At 41.8% G+C, this 19,803-nt stretch overlaps 1 protein-coding gene across 7 annotated transcripts in view; it reads left to right on the top strand.

Moving 5' to 3' along the window:
• Nucleotides 1-19,803, top strand: part of fgfr3 (fibroblast growth factor receptor 3) — a 70,008-nt gene that overhangs the window by 16,446 nt on the left and 33,759 nt on the right. For 4 of the 7 annotated variants that reach the window (XM_054795680.1, XM_054795679.1, XM_054795681.1 and 1 more), the window contains exons 3-4: nt 8,626-8,892; nt 11,183-11,248. In XM_054795680.1, coding sequence (XP_054651655.1) covers nt 8,626-8,892; nt 11,183-11,248 — 333 coding nt within the window. The remainder of the gene's footprint in view (nt 1-8,625; nt 8,893-11,182; nt 11,249-19,803) is intronic. The other 3 variants (XM_054795683.1, XM_054795685.1, XM_054795686.1) reach the window with 1 other exon arrangement.

Below are 19,803 nucleotides of genomic sequence, written 5' to 3' on the forward strand. Positions count from 1 at the left end.
TCCAAGAAACGCAGTTGTGCATGTTATCCTCTTTTTATAAATGCACTGTAACTCTGCACTTGTCCAGCCTTAATAGATGCCATATAGCCCATACAACAACGTAACATTAAATATTAAGGAGTGGGACAGGAGGACACAAACGTCAACACTAGCATCATTATGTGTGCTACAGTACAAGAATTACACATACATTTTAACAGCAACTAAACGAGCCTATTCGCTGAAGAAAAGCGAAATAATCAAGCCTCTTTTTTTTTTTTATAAGGCCATCCGGGTGTTGTAGGCTAACATTTATTAGGTATTTGTGATTATTAAAGCATTTAAATGGGGTTACAGGATATCAATAGTACACATGTGGTCATCCAATGGAAAAGATCACGTAAAACATGTCAGCATACACATATCACCTATTCTAAAACAAGTTTCATACAGCCCTTACACTTTATTAAAAGTGGTGTAAGTGGTTTGTACACGGAGCACTCTCGTCTAGCCAGGGGAGCGTCAGCGAGGTGGTATCATGTCCACCAGGAGGAGGTTTTTCCTTCATGAAAAGCCTTCAAATTTCAAAAGTGAGCATTTGTACGCCTCTTCTCTCCAAACTGGAGCACACACGTGAGGTCGATGATAGATTTTTATCATGTTTGGTGCTCATAAACAGGCTCTCTGGACACGAAATACTGTTAAAACATCGTTAAGAAGTCACTTTTGTATGAATTTAAATAATGTTCTGTGACATCAACAAGTGGATCACAACGTGATGTCATCACATCCTGTCTTCTTGTGGACCATCCATGTGTCTTGTGCTCAATGGAATGTAGGACAGTTTGTCTTTGGAATGACAATTAGCGGCGGCCCGCCACTGAGAGGCTGTTGGCGGTGTGTTGAAGGCGTGCTGGAGGGGGGCAAGGGGGGGCCGTCCCTTGTACTCATGAGGCTATAAAAGGAGCAAAGACGTCAGGACGGTGCCAGGACGCGCTGGACGTACGTTAGCTTCCGATGCTCGTTAGCAAGCACAGCCAAGCGTTTTTGGCAAGAGTCTTGGAGGGGGGTAGTTGGCAGGGTCGTCGGTGGCTTGTTTGGAAGCTAACGTCTATCTTTAACTTGTTGTCAGGGCTGAAAGAATAGCAGCATCAAGCTGGGGAAAGCCTTCCCTGATCTCTGGCAGGCCATTGCTCTTCTCGCCACGTCCCCCTCCCGACAGGCTGCCCCCGCCACGGTGAGAGCTTGTCCGGACTTCCTTGATTAAGAGCATTGTACAGAGGTATTTACATCCGGCCAAAGCACATTAAAGTGACATTAAGGCTCCTTGATGCACACTGGAGGGGGTTAAGAGAAAAGAAGGGTACCGTTGGCATAGCTGTGAAGTGAAGGGAGAGAAATGTGTGTAGATGGAGGAGGTGAAGGTTGAGGCGATTTGGGGGGACGCCACAGTTCCTGTGTGAAGGTCATGTGATCCTGGCGCGTCTGAGTGTGCCAAACGTTGGCAGCCGGGATGCTTTTTCACAGGAAGCGCGAGTAAAAGAATCAGCAAGCAGACGGGCTGCTGTGGATCACCGTCTGGACCGCCTTGATATGTCCTCGCCGTATGGTGAAGACGGCGTTCAGTTCCAGAAAAAGCAAAGTGTTATATCAACGCTTTAGTTTTCCTTGCAGTAGAAGCAGACAAACAGTTTGGTTGAATAAAAGAGGCCATTTGTTGGCTGCTGGTCCGGAATCAGCTGGGCCTGCAGATGTGAGCAGCTCGGCCACGTTCCATTATTAGGCCAGCTGATGAAGAGGAGGGAGGGGAAGAAGCATGATAAAGATGAATGTCTCCATCTGGAATCCATCTCTCTGAAAAGGCACACTAATGCTTTAAAACGCTGTGAGCTTGTTGTATAAAATCACCTGCTCAACTCCCCAGAGAGCCTCGGAACATTTGATTATCAATGCTTTGTTTTTTTTTATGCTCTTTGTCAGTTTGCCCTCCATGGAAAGTAGCTGCTATTTATTCAGGTTTTCTGCTTGAATACAATTTAAACAGTACAGTCTTATTGCATTATGTTTAAATTATGGTAAATTATGGTTTTTTTTTTGTTGTTGTTGTTTTTTTTTGCTTTTGGTAAATCATTCACATTTGCATGTGTTTGAACTCATCCTGCATTTATTTTACACTGGTGAAAACTTAATTTACAATTTTCTGCATTCCCCCCATTTGTACACCAGAGGCTATTTGTGCAATTTGTGTATAAAGGAGGTCCTTGGACTACAAACAAGTTCCTACAATGGCAATGCAAGTGGACTTTTAGTGTAAGTGGGAACTTAATACAATGATATATATGTTTTCAGTTTTAAGTCCTGAGGAGAATTCAAACTTCTAATTTGGGCCTCAAGTTGGAAAAGTTTGTGTAATAGAGTGTAAAAAAAAACCCGAATTGCTATATTGTCTTTGTGGATAAGGTGTTGGTGATATTGTGCAGATATTAGCCTGGTATTGGTGGAATGATTGGAGCAGCAGCAGCAGCATTTATCAGCCCAGAGGGTCTTCAGGAAGGATGCATGGCTGCTGAGATGTATTTATGAACACATCCACTGCTGTTATGGATGACCTGCAGGTTGTGTTGTTGCCAAGCAGCAGGAGATGAAACTCTTTAAACCCTTTGTATTTCCTCCTATTTTCCTCCACCACAAATGAACATCGTCAACATGCTGTCAGACTAGTGCTGTGACACCGACGCGCAGAAGGTTCCAGAAAGACAATCCTTTGTCCGTGAAGTTAAAAGATGCATTCAGTCAGAGATTTTTCTGATTTGTAATCAATAATTACGGTTTTAGGAGCTGAATGCTTGATGGACGAAAGTGTTGGGACAGCTACAGGCAGTGAAAAATGAAGAAAATGTGGAGCCTTCACTGCTTCCACTCTTCCAGGAAGACTTTCTACAAGATCTTGGAGTGCATTTGGCCATATTTCAGATCATGGGTTACTGAAGTTGGACCTGTTGTTGTCCTTCCTCACCAAACCCCTCCAAGCATGCCTTTATGGAACTTGCCTTATGCAGCACAAACAAAAAAGGGTCTTCCCCAGAGTGTCTCCACAAAGTTAGAAGCATACGCAGGAAATCAGGAAAAAATCTTAAAGTCTAAAATGCAATCATGTGAATTTAAGGGCTTAAATGTCTAAAATTATAAAATATTGTAAAATGTTTATGTCTATCGTAAAATACAATATTAAAAGGTCTTAAATATGTATTAGTTACTCTTATTTAAAACAAAAACAATTCTGTCTCTTTTTTAAATGTTTTTAAGGGACGCTGCAACATAAGTACAAAACAAAGCTGAAGTACCTGTGCAGCCTGGTCAGATTTTATTACGTGTAATTACTTCTTTACTCTCGATATGACATACAAGCACTATAATAAACATATCGTTAAATTAATACCATCATAACTTGAGTACATGAGGTCTTTGGTTCACATGTGAGTTCCCTTCCTACCAAGGCGATGCAGGTCGAAATTTTATTTAAGTCGGAACTTATATTTTAATTTTACCTAAGTCACTCACACTATACACAGAATGCATAAAGGACATATAAAATACAGCAACAAAAACAAACATTAAATGAAACCGTAATAAAAAAACAAAACAACTCCTTTTATCCCTGAAAGGGAGGAAAAGTCAGGCTTATTAGGAGGAGGAAGTCTCAATAATGGGACGAGTACACTGCTTAGTTACCACTGTCCGTTTCACAGGAGCAAATTCTTTTGCATGTTCAAAGATACCATCTTTATGCATAATGATGGTCGCTGCATTTGAGCGGTCTGGACAATGCTCTTCACCGTTTCTCCACTTCCTGATCATTCACAATGTCTAATTTCACTTCACGTCACTTTTCACTACTAGCAGCGGAGGAAACTTAACAAAAGCCCACAGCATAAGCAAATGACTTATATAAGATCCGTATGTGCAAGTTGAATGATGGCTCCAGAATGAATGATTTAATGTATGATTGAAGCCGGTAGATGGAAACATATGACGCACACCGGAAGGTCATTTTGAAACTTGGAACATTGTGCATCAAGGCATTGAAATCGTATGGCAAATGGCAGAAAAACTAAGTGAAATGGGTTTTAAATTGTAATCATTATGGTTTTTTAAAAAGTCTTTAAAAGTCTTAAATTTGACTTGTTGAAACCTGCAGAGACCTTGATACAATTGTCCAAAATGTCTTGCTAAGATGAAGAATAAAGATTCAGGGACGACTAAGGACTCTAAACCAAAGTGTCTCAGCTTTCGGGTGGATTGTGATGCTGTAGTGAGAGGGTTTACGTAGCGTAAGACCATCCTGTGGCAGGATAGGAAAGTATCCCTGATCCCAGTCTACGCTCCGTCTGGTGCTTCACATCTCTCCGTCAGTCCTAACTGAGCATGAGTGTGTGAGTGTGTTAAGGAGTGATTGAGTAGCGGGCGTGGACAGACTTCCACATAAAGAGGCCTTTTCTTCCTCCGGGCGACAGCCCGCACGCCGGCCTCCGTGCGAGTTTGTGGAGGATAAATAAACCTCTTCACACAGAAAAAAGATGGAGTCTGTGAGCGGGCCGTTCTTGAGCCGCATGCCGCCGCATCTCAATGAGAGGGCCTATGCTATTCTGAAGGACTGTTTGTTATGATACTGAGCTGAGAGGGAGGGCGGGGCCACGTGGGGCGGGGGCGGGCCTCCAAATTTATGGAGTGACTGTCCACCTTGGGGTGCTCTCACACACACACACATCCATCTGGACTCATGTTCTGGAGAAAGTGCTGCTGATAGTGAGCACGGGGAGAGCAAGTGGCAACATTTGGTGCTGATAATAGCTACAACAACACTAAAATGTTGCAAATTGTTCTTCCTTATTCTTCCTTATTCAGCCTGCCAGTCTTAGCGTTTGTGACCTGCACCTTCATGGATGATGGGCAAGACTTATTTCTCTGTGTTGCACCACAAGCTCATACAGACAAGCCATGTCTTACAACATGCAGTGTAATGACGTTTTGTGGTTACGATGCATTCTCGTAAATTATTAACACTGTACGAAAGGAAAAAGAGAACTAGTTAGGCATGCGGCGGATCTTTGAACATGTGAAAGGATCAGCTCTTATAAAATGGGCAGTGATAACTAAGCAGTGTGGTGGTCTTATTATTCAGACTTCGGTTTCATTTAATGTTTGTATTTTATCTTTTTATTGCTGTATTTCTATTTTTTTTATTACTGATACATATAATGCTTGTATTTCGTCTTTTATTACTGTATTTAAAGTCACGAGACACTGATTTCATGAGACGAGACGATACATGAGATTGGGTCTACGAGAACGAAAGGAGACGAGATTTTAACTTTAGTTTTGAGAAAAGTAAAATGAAAATGTTGTTTTATGGAACAACACGTGAAGGTGCTGAAACCAGTGAACCCTATTCCTGCCTGTTTGGAGGCGGGAGATGAGAAAAACAGACACATACAGTACTATATGCCACATGGCAATTTATTGAGGCTGGCAAAATGATTGACTTTTCATTCATTGTGTGATTATTTCATTTATTTAGTGTTGTCCCAGGCCTTGTGCCCAAGAAATCTTGTCATGGTTTGGTCTCCTGAGATCATGTGACACTTTTGGTTCAGTTTCCACTTACATTAAAAATGTTAGTGATAAGAACGGAACTCGTATGTAGATGGAGTTTCTCCTGTACTTAGTCAGTGATGGTATTAATTTAACTATTTGTTTATTACAGTGGTTGTACGTCATATTAACAATGAAAAAGGTTACTATTTAGTTAGCTGCAAAAGCGCCATAGTGATGTCCTAGAGGCCAATGAAGAGCACATACATGACGTACATTTTGGTGCAGATCTGGCTAAAGGTACACTGTTTGCTATCGATGATTTATTGTTTTGGGTTTTAATCTGATTCTTCACAGTGGGAGTGGTTAATCTTTCTGCCAATTAGTCTGTGCTGCATCCACACATGCTGCAAAATGTATTTCTCGATCCAAAAAAGGCCTTCATCAGTACATGCTTGTTAGTCATCATGGTGGTTCATGGTCTGTGACATGAGAGCGAATGTCTTCCTAATGTAGCTGCAGCAACCCTTTAAGGAAGTGTCAAGGCCCTGTGCTGCAGAAAGTGAATTGTGAATCTCCTGAGATGATTATATGTACTCTGTAACATGACCCCCCACTGCGTGTTTAAGACATTTTAAGACATATGTTCTCATTCGCTTGCACAGAGGTCACTGCCAATACACCAAGTCAGTCAGTCAGTGAGCCATTCATGCTGGCTTTGACGTTCTCCTCTCAGCACCGGCGCCTCAGTGTTTTCCTTTTTCTGAATGGACCTTTTTGTTTGGGAATATAAAAAAAAAAACTTGTTTGTAGCGCCAGAGGCCTCAGTGAGAACAACCTGGCAGCCTTGAGCGCCGTATTGCTTCTTTAAACCTCCGTCAATGTGCTCATATTTGCAGTTAGACAAAGAGTCACGACAAGACACATGCTAAGTGGCTATCATACTAATACTAAACTGACACATTGACAGGATGTGATGTCATTTATGATGTATGAACAAGACGTTTTATAACAAAGTGTAGGTGTGTAGTCCTTTAAGTGAGCACGTCAGCTTGTGAAATCCAAATTGGGAGAGGTTAGGCTAATTTTACTCCCTTTTAATTACTACTGCAGCCCGTCTACGCACCTTTAGCGTGTTGCTGCTACATAACAGGCATACATACATTACCTTGTTGGTTTTTACATTACAATTCCAGATGATTTGTCTAATTGTGATAGATGCACATACCTGTCAATATTAGCATTAGACAATAAGGTCAGTTTTCCAGGGAAAGTAAGGGAAATTCGGATCTTTCACAAGAATTTCCAATTTACGGGAAAAATAGGGGAAACTATTAAAACGGAAGGGCGCCGGGAAAGAAGCAGAAAATACGTAACAAGAGGGTTGACAGGTATATTGACAGGTATGTAGATGAATCAAGCTGTTTTATTTTGGGAGGTGTAACGCTATAGCGTTTTATTATAACAATGATGCTAAAAGCAAATAAGTTTGTGTTGAACTTCTTGTTTGCTGCACGTTATTGAGCTGCAATGCCAATTCCCCTACCACCCTTTCAGCCGGGTCACCAGTGGGTGTGACGGCCGTCATAGATCATACCCCCCACCACTAAAAACCCCCCACCCCTTTCCCATGGTGCATGTGTGTGCGCAAACAAGTGTGCGTTGTTTCCCGATCCCAGCTCGCTCCCAGTAGGTGTTTTTATATGTGTGTGAAAGCGTGCGCTTGTGCTCGTCATGGAGTTCCCTTGAATGGTTACCTCAGCGACCGTGTGTGCTGGAGGTCTGGAATTGAGAGGACGGCTCTGATTTAAAGACTCGCCATTGCGGGTTGATATTTCTCTCTCGGGCCGAGTCCACTGCTTGGCCGCGTCCAAGTGTTTAATGACCCGGCGGGCAACGTCTGCATCACTGCTTTCAATATTTAACATTTTATTCATCATGTTTGGAATATTTTCTATTACTCTTATTGTACTTTACCATTCAGCTCTTGCAGCCTTTTACTGACGCACAACATTTTAGTTAGAAAATGTTATGTTATTTAAGTCAAGAAAAGTAGAACTCTATTGGAGTAGGACAGGGGTGTTCAAACTTTATCCACCGAGGACTGCATCCAAAATAAACAATGTCAGGATTTGAAGGAGTATTTTGCTATTTTTGATTTTCTAAAACAGCTAAAACCACCCATGTAGATAGGAATTAGTTTTATATTTAAAGAAAAAACAGCCTGCATGTCAGCTTTGTGTTGTAGGTGACAAAGCGTATTGTTAGTGTCATTAGTTTTAGGATAACTTTACACCTTTGTGTTTGTTTTTAATGCTGTTTTGTTTATTTAGTTTACTTGTTGCCCTGCGATTGGCTGGCAACCAGTCCGCGGTGTACCCCGCTTCAGCTGGGTTAGGCTACAGCATACCCCTGCAACCCTAATGAGGATAAGTGGCATTGAAAATAGATAGTTGGATGGACTCTAACACAAACCAACAAAAGGTCATCAAACCAAACGCCTCAAATAACACAAGTAACACATGTGCACCACACAATGTAATTGCATGGACTATGCAGGTATGGAAATAAACACTTACACTCTAATGTATCCATCCATTTTCTTTGCCGCTTGTCCTCGTTAGGGTTACGGGGGTATGCTGGAGTCTATCCCAGCTGACTTTGGGCGAGAGGCAGAGTACACCCTGGACTCGTCGCCCGCCAATCACAGCACTTACACACTAATATACATGCAACACAATACTATTTTATAGTAATTTATAACCCCAAGGCATGCTGGGTAACTTCCTACATTGTTGTTAGTATAAAATAGTGTTGTGTTATTTTTGGTTGCACCATGAGTGAGGTGGGTTGCGCCTGTTTTTTTGTGATGTGTGATAAAGGGTGTAAATATCAAGCTGATTCAGTGCCCCCAGGCTGCACTTTTGGATGCCCCTGGTGGAGGCTTACTATGTGGCAGTAGAGCATGTGATTTCTCCCAGCCAATCAGAGAAGACAGTTATGTTGTAATGAACGTTGTCATGAAAAATGGACAATTTGATTTCTTTTGATCAGACGCTGTGTCCAGCGAGGCAGCATTCCTGGAGGACTTCGTTCTTGGCGTGGGGGACACCCTGGAAATGTCATGTGACCCAGAGGGCTCCTCCTCCCGGCCAGTGGTCTGGTACAAAGATGGCGCCGGGATGGTGTCTAGCAACCGCACACGGGTGGGCCATAGGATGCTGCGCATCATCAACGTGTCGTACGAGGACTCGGGCGTGTACGCATGTCGACTCGCCCTCAGTAACAAGCTGCTCAGCAACTACACCATCAGGGTGACAGGTGAGAAAACCCAGAGTGCTACAAAGATGCTAATCTAAGGCTATACCCATCCATCCATTTTATGTGCTCTATGCTACTTCTCCTCAGTATATTTTGTGTTTTGACTTCTTGTCAAAACCTTTCCTCAATTAAGCGTTGTTGTTATTGTGCATTTTCCAGAAAATGCATTTTTCTGGCTTCTACTTTGCCAAAGCTGAAGCTGAAGCCAAAACCAAAATGTCCTCATGGTTTGGGCTTATAGCGTCACCTGTTGCTAAATGCTCTTGAACCGATGCGCAGAGAAGAGTTGAAATTTGACTTGAAATTTCTCACACAGCACTACGTCCACCGTAACCTTAGGGTGGTTAGCCAAATTAGCACCAAATTTGGTACACACCTTTCGGGGACTGGCAAGTAGATGAAAAATATTAGCAAGATTGGTTGAAAGACATAGCCACCATCAAGCAAAAGGTCACATGACTGTAGAATTTTTTTTGTCCCAATGCCAACTCATAATCAATATATTTGTTCACAGAAAAACAGCTGAAACCTTGCAGAAAATCTTAATATTACTTTTTTGCCCTTGTTTTGGTCACAACTGCCAGGCTAGCACCCTGCCAAACAAACACACACAAATTAATTAATAGGTATAGATTGTAAACAGAAGGTGAAGGGGAGTGTATATCTGCATGCGTGTGTGTGTGTGTGTGTGGGGGGGGGGGGGGGGGGGGGGGGTAGAGAGAGAGCTGCCAGTAGTAAATAAATGTGAAGCACCTTCTTCCTCCAGAAGTGGTGCATACCAGCTGAGTGTCATATTGACTAACGAATTCACTAATTAGCTTGAAATATTTCATCAATGGGAACAGATGGAGTGGCAAGAAATGAGAGAGTACACCCACTCTCAACCCCCAGCGCACACACAAACACACACACACACACATACACACAAGGGCAAGGAAATTGCCTTTTTTTTTCACCGTGATGATCAGAGGTGGACAACTTCTCCTCCGGGATCCACAAATCAACTCCGGTTGATCCGCTAACACACTCCCCACATTTTTCATTTCAAGTAGACATCAAATCATCATATTGGGCCGTTAAATGTACTTTATGCAGCGTGATTTAGCATCCAGCTTGCTTCGTCTTCCAGGAATCCAATCCGCGCAGGAAACAAGGTCGTGACTGCCTGTTTTCATCTCTTGGTGTCGTTTTAGCGCGGCTACGTGTTTAAATGACGAGTGAAGTGAGACTTTGTGCGGTGTGCGCAGGCCGCTTCCTGTCCTGCCCTGTGTCCACACTCCACTCCAAACAACACACACATGCACCGTTGTGTTTTTGCTCAAATGTTTGAGTAAGGTGTTAGATATGTAGCGTGCGTATCAGCTCTAGCACCTGCATGGCGCCCAGACAGCGCTAAGTGGTCATACTGTACACAAATGTTGTGAAATGGAGAGATTAAACACTTGAAGTGTGCAAATGAGGGACTTGTGAAGGTGAAAGAATAATAAAGCCATGTCTACTCGAATGTACATGGGTATTTTAAAAATGCACATTTTTCTGTGCATTTTGGCCTCTCGCCCACACACAAATGTAGGTTGTCTTTCTTAAAATCTAAATAAATGAAGCAAATGATATGAATACATTAATGAAATACAAATACATTGACATGATCACTTTTCTACAAAAGTTTTCTACTGAACTGTGTTATATAACCCTATATGTTTACCAAAGGAGTACATTTTTCAGCAATTTAGCATTCATGATAACATGATAACAAAGATGGCTGCCATGGTAGTTGTATCTTACAAATCATCAACTTTTTTTTACACGTCACACTGTCCTTTACCTAATTGATGTTTCCTTCATTCAAAAAAATGCCATAATTTATGACAACTTTCCCTCTTTTAACCAGACAAAAGTGTCTAGAGTGACTAGTATTTTTGCATTAGCGACACTGCTAAAGAGCAGAGGCCATTGGTGTTGTCTAACATGGCTAACTGCGTCCAACATAACATTATTGATTCATTTCACCACTATGTAAACCATAATAAGATACAGAGGCGCTTTTGTGGCTAACTTAGCATCAAGCTAACGTTTGTGCCACACATGCAAGTTCATCTCCACCTCGTTCACAACATTCCCGCTAGAGTTTCTTTGTTCTTTCTCATTATTTTACATTTGTCAATGTAGATAAGATGAATAAATCTCATTTCAAAAGAAGAGGTTGATGAGATTCAATTTGACTTTGGCGTCAGGTTTCAGTGATGCAAACATCAGTAACAATTCCTCTTCTCTCTGTGTTTTTTTTTAGATTCTCTGTCGTCCGGTGATGATGAAGATTACGATGAAGATCCAGAAGATGCAGGTAATGACAATGGTGAATTCTAATTTTCTTTTCTTTCAGTAGTCGTGCTATAGAATGTCTGATTGCACTTTCAACACACATTGAAGCACATTTAACCTGAACTTGCTACTGATGCTGCATCGCTTCAAAGTAAAAGCATAAAATACGGTGGAACCTCGTTTAGCGTCTGCCCCGGTTAGCGTAGTTAACGTCGAAAATTTACGCCACAATTTTGCTTCTGTTTGTGTGCATTCTTTGGTTAGCGTACAATATGGTGCACGTCTTGTTGTGTTGTTAATACACTGCGTTGTTAATACTGTACACTATTCTAAATGCATATAAATGACGAATGAATGATAAGTGAACATTTAAGGTTACTTTTACATTCACTGAAGATGAGACTATTCCCAAAGACACGATGTGGCAGCGAGATCAACCACCACCACACTTCCTGTTGTCAGTCAAAATCACGTCTACAATGAAGGTAAAAGTAACCTTAAGTGTTCATTTATCCCTTTCGTTCAGCATTTAGATGTATTTATATTATATATGCATTTAGAATTGTTTTCTATGCGTAAAACTATAATTGTAAAACTATAAACATTTTAGTTAACACATAACATTTTTGGCTTTCTGGAACGGATTAATGGGATTATACATCATTTCTTATGGGAAAAATTGACGTCCATTAACGTCTATTAACGTACATTTTGGTCAGAGTCGGACCTTCAGGAGCTAATTAACGCTAACCAAGGTTCCACTGTACTCTTAAAGCCACTCTGCTACTCCTTCAGTCTCTATATATGTGCACAAAGACTGTGTGAATGGAGCAGCAGAGTGCAGCGCCCTCGATGTGACAAAACACACTTAATCTGGCCAAGTAAGTCCACCTCATGACATGCAAGGCCCTGGCCAAAAGCAGAGGGATTAGCCCAGAAAGCACGTATCGCTGCTTAATGTCCGCTAAGCCAACGCTAATTAGCCTGCAGTAAGGAAGGAGACAGCCATGTGACCACGTGGCCTAATACAACACAGCGCCTCCCACTGGCCATTTTACGAGCATGTAGAGGAAAGAGTCAAGCGGTTTGATGGCGACAAGGCCGTGGAAAATATTTGCTGACTGGCGCTGAGAGCTGCAGAGTGAGAGACAACGGGGCGGGAAAGACAAACTGAAGACTGGAGGGTGAGGGGCGGGGGGCTTAATGACGCCACCATCGTCATTGTCATCTTGATCCCGTCCTGCCGCCAGAGCTCAGAAGATGGACGCCGGCCCAGCAGCAAACAATATTGATTGGGCTATTTGTTAGATTGATGGAGGACGGCAGCCATGTTTGTTGTTTTTTCGTCTTCCTTTTTTAGCCTGAAAACTTGTTGAGAATAAATTACAGTGGAACCAAAGTTTGAAAAATATTAGTTCAGGGCTGGAAATAGAAATAATTTGTTCCATGGTAAAAGGAAAAACCTTTATTAGGTGTACAGGCAATGCTTTTAGTCCCATTTTAACGTTCTTAAGTGTACGGGTATGAAAAGAAGTTAACCATCACAGTCAAATATGAACCAACCGTGAAATACTGTATGAACACAATAAAACTCTCGGTGTTAACATTAAAGGGATAGATTGGATTTTTTTACATTAAGTTGTATGACATCCCCATCAGCAGTGTAGTGCATCAACAGTGACTTACTGGCCATCTCGTCCCGTGAGCCGAGTTCTGGTCGTATTTCGGTGTTGAGAAACATAGTTCCGGTTAGTTGGTGGAGCCACTTAAGACTTTTATTACTAACAGTGCTAACTTCTTTTTACGCTTTTTTGACAGTTAAGAACGTTAAAGAATTAGCTGCATCGCAAATCACCTTTGATATTAGTTGTTAACGTCAACACCAAGTGTTTTATTGCCGATAAGCTTTACCATTTTTAACAAGTTGTACCATTGTTTCAAGAGGCGACACATGGGTCAAATCTTGGTCGAATTTAGAATTTTAGGACCTCAGTTTGACTTTTAGGGGCTCTCCATACACGTTTTACAAGTCAGTCCTTATTGTTGTTCGGAAAAAGCATAGTAATAAAGCTAGAATGTTGGAACATTTGCAAAACTTGCAAATGAACTCAAGATTAGGATGGAAAATGGCTGACTGGATCCTTTGTGGCATGTTGAAGCTGCACCATTAGCGGCCTTGACAACTTATTTGCCACAGCCAAGCCTTTAATGGAGGTGTTTCCAAACTAAATGAACTGTTAAAAACACATGTTTTCAAGAAATAAGAGCAAACGTTGGCGTAAACAAGCTTAGACACAGTAGAAGAAATGTCAAATTAATGTTTCTAATGAGGGGCATCTTAATGAGGTTACAGACCAAACCCTCATCCTCCATCAGAAGATATTTCTTAAAGATATTTGTGTAGTGTGGAATGTGGCGTGCACGCTGTAAGCTTGCGTAAAGTAGTAGTGTGTGTGTATGTGTAGGGAGGGGTGAAGAATGTGAACAGAGCCTAATCTGTGCCTGGGCCCCTGTTTACCCTGGCAGCCGAGCAGAGCGCCGGTCGCCAGGCCACGGTACGCCGCTTGCTGGCCGCCATTCTTTTGACCCGGCCCCGTCAAGGCCCCGGGGAGCAGCACACCTTCAAAGAGTGCCGGTACAATCTTCGCTCAGATCTGCCAGTGTTGTGTGTCGCAGGCGTCGTAGGGAACAAATTATACAATTACACAATTATCCACCTCCATCACCCCCTCTGCCCAGATCGCTGCCTGACCAATGAACCACTGCATGGCGTGTTGACCTGCACGCTGCACGTCCTCATGCTCATGTTAATTGCTGTGGTTAGCTTCGGTTAGCTTCATCACACTGAAAAGTCCTGCTGGAGGTGCTCACAGCATCGTCAGTCAGCAACATGACTAATGACATATAGCATGGACATGAATGCTTTTTCCTTAAATAGTTTCAGTTAATATCACTGTGTACGTGAGAAGCTCATGGATGCATTCACACTGTACTGTAGATCCAAATCGAAGCAGAAGATGACACATGAATCACGCATTAGGTCGTGGTTCACTTAGCGTTCACACTGGCATCTTTAACATCAGGCCAAAAGTAGACCAGTGTAAAGCACGTTATGCATTAAGTCACAAACTGATGGATCCCACAGAGTTGATGTTAAAGTCAAACATCGGTTTGCGTATGCCCCAGTTTTTGTATTATTCTGATTTTATCTAAATTTTTTGCTAAAATTCATGTCATACAAATGTCAGAGCCTTTGTTCTGACAGTCAACACTCACTGAGACATTTGGTTGACAAAGTAAATGCAAACGGAACAGCACAAATGGTGTGCACTCGCAGAAAGTGTTGTTTTAGTGTAGCGATGCTGCTCTTTAATACAGTTGAAAAGCCAGCATTTCAAGAAATGCTGGAAACGTGTGACATATTACACACGTAATATAAACATATTAAAGAAACTATTGCATTATTATGATACATATATACATATATATATATATATACAGTCAAACCTGTCTTAGCGGCCACCTGTATAGAACGGCCACCTGCCTATAGCAGCCACTGAAAAATCCCCCCCAGCAATTTTACATGTTATAGACCCTGTGTATAGCAGTCACCTGTCCAACGCGGCCAGCGGCCACCCATTTTGTCTCCCTTGGTCAATATCTGACTGCATATAGCGGCCAAAATACCAACTCAAGTAGAAGCTTCATGCACGAAAAAGTTTGGTTTTTCAATCAATGAAGCCGTCGTGTGTAGACTTTAATCACTGAGTCCTAGCTCAGTGACAATCATTCACAAGATACACACAAACTGTCAGTTGTTCCACATAAAAAAGCCGTCTTCTTTTGAGGTTGCTATTTCCTGGTCAAACATGTTACTTTAAGAGCATTTGCACCAAAACATTACCGCAAAGTAGACTGGGAACAGGACGTGCTCCCAGCGACGCTACAAAAAAAAAAAACATACGCTAGCATGCATGCGGCAGCGGGAGCAAAACTGAGTTTGTTTGTTTGTACTTATTTGAATTAGTTTAGAATGTACTCACGTTATTTTTGATCAATCCTCATCCACAAATCCATCAAAGTCCTCATCTTCTGTATTCGACACAAACAAAGCCGTCTTCTTTTCCGTTCGCTACTAGTCTGTTAACTTGTCAGTGTTATTCAGCTCCGAAGCAAAGAAGGAAACTTCTCCTGTTGCTTCTGCCAACTTTATTTCTTGAACGCGGCCACCAGACAGCAGCTCAGAACACACACACATCTCTCAGCATTGTCTCTCCTTCCTGCTTGCCCACAAGGCAAAGGTTAAACAAGCCCCACTACATAGCTGTCCAGCCAATGCCTGTAAGAAATGATACCGCTTATTTCCTGGTGCGCACTGGTCAATACTGTAATGCCGCTTGTTGTGGGGAAGGAGAGACTCACGTCGCCGATGCACTTTAATGGCTTTATTAACAGCGGAGAACACTGCAGGACTTTACATCCACGCCAACATAAACACACTTCCCAACTCTCTCCAAACTCACAGCTAGCACTGAGCCTAGCTCTCCTGCTCGGGACGCCCACCGTCACTTCCCGTCACTTCCTGATGAACTAAAGCTGTAATGACAACTCTGCCGTATAAAAAGTAAAATATTAAAAACAAGCGTAAGACATTACTAGCACAGCTTTGTTCTGTGGGTCGTGGATATATTCTATCAGTTATTATTAAGCCTCTAGCTTCCTTTTAGTAAGTAAAAACCTTGGCTATGATTGCACTACATTGTCACGTAGACCTACAAAGTACACTTGGACGAACAAGAGGTGAATAAATGTATTGCAACTGATGTGAAACTGATGAGGGGTAGGATTAAATAAGCTTTGCTTCTTCCTACTCCTTTTTGGACATGCAAAATTCTGAATTGTACGATGTGATGTGCTACTGTTTGACTCATATGCATGTTCAGGATGAATTAAAACCATGAACCATGATAATAACAAGCCTAATAGTGCTGTACAACTTTTATCCGCAGTCCGCAGTGCCCGCTACTGGTCAACATTATTATTTTTTTTTCCCCTTTTTTTCTTTTTTTTCCTCTACTGGTCAACATTCAAACTGGACGCCAACCTGTCTATAGAGGCCACCTGTCTATAGCGGCCACTTTTGCAGAGAGAGAGAGATATATATATATAGATATATATATAGTGTCCAACTAACATTCCCATTCTCCCGGGATCGTTCAAATGTATTTATTTTGATTCCTAGATTCAATGCGCACTTCACCAACCGGAAGAACGAGCCGCGAACACCAAACCTTATAACATTTATAGTCAAGTGGAATGGTTTTATATTTATATAGTGGTTGAAAATAGCCCTGTAAGAAAGTCATAGTAAAGTTCATATTATTAAACATTTCATGGAGAAGTTCAGACATTCCATCCAAAAAGAACCCTGGTTAGCGGCGTCATTTAAACCATGCAAACTTTTATGACCCTGCCTCTAAAAAGCATCGAAATCGAGAATCCTTAGGAACCGGAACCGGAAACGGAAACGATGCCCAACCCTACTTGTGACATCCCTCGTCAGTTATAATTATTTCATATTGTTTTGTGTTTGTAAACCTATAATTATTCTCTATAAAATGTACTTTTGTGAGCATTTTGGATGTATGGAATTAATTAATTGAATTTACATTATTTCCTAAATTGTTTCGGTTTTTGTACGTTTCGGTTTTCGTCTGACCTTGTGGAACAAATTCATGACAGAAACCAAGGATCCTCTGTATTGCTATTGTCACTGGTTGAAACTAATCACGAAAATCTTCTACGATTCATTCAAATATTAGAATACAGGGATTTGCTTGCAAGAAAGCACTGATTGAAGTGCTGTATTGAGACTGTTTATAAGACAAATCACACCAGAATTCATTTAAACCAGATCAAACGTGACAAGTGTGAACGCAGCCTTATCATGTGAGGTTTAAGGATCTCATCATGGAAAAGTAGACCAAGCTCCTCCCACTAAGCATACTAAGTGCACGCGTTTGTGTTTTAGTCATCAGATACGTGTGTGAATCTCGCTCTGCCAAAACAAGTTGTGTATTTTTAGTCCGCCGCTGGGATTTCCTCTCCAATTAACCCCACACCCCCGGCCCGCTGACAGGTGGACGTGACTTGGTAGTGCTGGGATGAGGTGCTGCACCCGTTCCCATTAGGACCACCACATAGCTCTGCGGGGTTATCAGCGGACCGCAAGCTCCCTGGGGGGCTGAAAGTATCTGAATGTTGCCCCCATGCTGAGGAAATACCATCCCACCAATTAGACACGGGATGAAGTTTCTGTGAGGGGTGTACACACATTTGAATATCAGCTGCTGCTCCATAGCTGGTAACTACTTTTTTTAGCATGAAATATGAATATGAAATCTTTATTTTGACAGTATCTACCTGCTAATACCCCTTTTTTATGGTCACTTGCAGAGAAAACCACAGCGTTATCCAACTGTGGCTCATTCCCGTACATACTGTCAAACACCACCCACTCAAAGGATAGTTATTTTAAGGCAACTTGTTTATTGGCCCATGGCACATTCTAAAAGTACAAGGAAACAAGAAAACAACAAAAAAAACAACAGCAAAAGTTTTTTTTAAAGACCAAAAAGGAGTAATGTAACAACAAAAAGTTGAAATGTTAATATCAATAACACTGCGATTGTATTTGTGTGTATAAGTGACAGAAAGGCAAGAGGAATGTGGTAATGTCGACTGAAAAAGGAGCTACACATCAAAATCTGTACTCATCAAAGTTTGTGATTTTTTGCTATGTATAATACTGCCATGAACAGTACCAGTATAACAACACTTATGACTTATATAGCTTCTTTTGACACTTGTAAGGCCATTGTCTATTCTGCAAAAAAATACAGCGCGTAATTGAGACGCCCATAACGATATCTATTTGTAACACACAGCTTGCTCCTGCAACCTTCAAACCCTCCTGCTAGCTTGACGTTGACGTTCTCTTCCTGCTGTAATTATTACATTAGATTCAGCTCCATAACCTTTCTCTTTAATTGCCATTGTTCACGGAAACTAACAAGCTAAATGCACAATCCAGGTTTAAACCCTAATTATGCCTCACACATTAAGCACATCTAAAGTATAAAATCTAATGTATAATATATCATATACAGTAGTGTGAAAAAGTGTTTGCCCCCTTCCTGATTTCTTTTTTTTTCTGCATGTTAGTGGTTAGCATGTTCGCCACACAGTCAGGAGATCGGAAAGACCTGAGTTTCTCTGCTTGGGCATCTCTGTGTGGAGTTTGCATGTTCTCCTCGTGCGTGCGTGCGTGCGTGCGTGCTTGCGGCGACTCCGGTTTCCTCCCACATTCCAAAAACATGCATGGCGTCTCTAAATTGTCCATCGGGATGAATATGAGCGTGAGTGATTGTTTGTCTATATGTGCCCTGCGATTGGCTGGCGACCAGTCCAGGGTGTACCCTAACTAGGATAAGCGGCATAGAAAATAGATGGATAAAAAACAGTCTAACCCTACATGGCCCTGTGTGAAAAGTGACTGCCCCCTTTGTTAAAACATAACTGAGATTAATTGAGATCTGTCTAAAAAAAGTTATCAAGCCATTTGTAAAGCTTTAGGACTCCAGCAAACCGCAGTGACAGCCATTATCCACAAATGGCGAAAACCCGGAACAATGGTAAACTTTCCTAGGAGTTGCCAGCCAACCAAAATTTCCCCAAGAGTGCAGCGACGACGCATCCAAGAGGTCACAAAAGACCCCACAACAAGAACTGCAGGCTTCACTTGCCTCAGTTAAAGTCAGTGTTCATGACTCCACCATAAGAAGACACTGGGCAAAAACGGTTTGCATGGCAGAGTTCCAAGACCTAAACCACTGCTGAACAAAAAAAACATTAAGGCTTGTCTCAGTTTTTCCAGAAAACATCTTGATGATCCCTAAGGCCTTTGGGAAAATACACTGTGTTCTGACGAGACAAAAGTTGAACTTCTTGGAAGGTGTGTGTCCCATTACATCTGATATAAAAGTAACACCACATTTCAGAAAAAGAACATCATACCAACAATAAAATATGGTGGTGGTAGTGAGATGGTCTGGGACTGTTTTGCTGCTTCAGGACCTGGAAGACTTGCTGTGATAAATGGAATCATGGAATCAATTCTGCTGTCTACCGAAAAATCCTGAAGGAGAATGTCCGGCCATCTGTTGGTGACCTCAAGCTGAAACCAACTTGGGTTCTGCAGCAGGACAAAACACACCAGCAAGTCCACCTGAATGCCTGAAGAAAAACAAAATGAAGACTTTGGAGTGGCCTCGTCAAGTCCTGACCTGAATCCTATTGAGATGCTGTGGCATGACCTTAAAAGGGCGCTTCATGCTGGAAAACCCTCCAATGTGGCTGAATTACAACAATTCTGCAAAGATGAGTGGGCCAAAATTCCTCCACAGCGCTATAAGAGACTCATTGCAAGTTATTGCAAACGCCCAACCAGTTATTAGGTGTAAGTTTTAGGTTTATCACTTTTTCACACAGGGCCATATAGGTTTGGATTTTTTTCTACCTTATGAATAA

This window comes from Dunckerocampus dactyliophorus, chromosome 13, assembly GCF_027744805.1.
Source record: "Dunckerocampus dactyliophorus isolate RoL2022-P2 chromosome 13, RoL_Ddac_1.1, whole genome shotgun sequence".
NCBI classification, from domain to species: Eukaryota; Metazoa; Chordata; class Actinopteri; order Syngnathiformes; family Syngnathidae; genus Dunckerocampus; species Dunckerocampus dactyliophorus.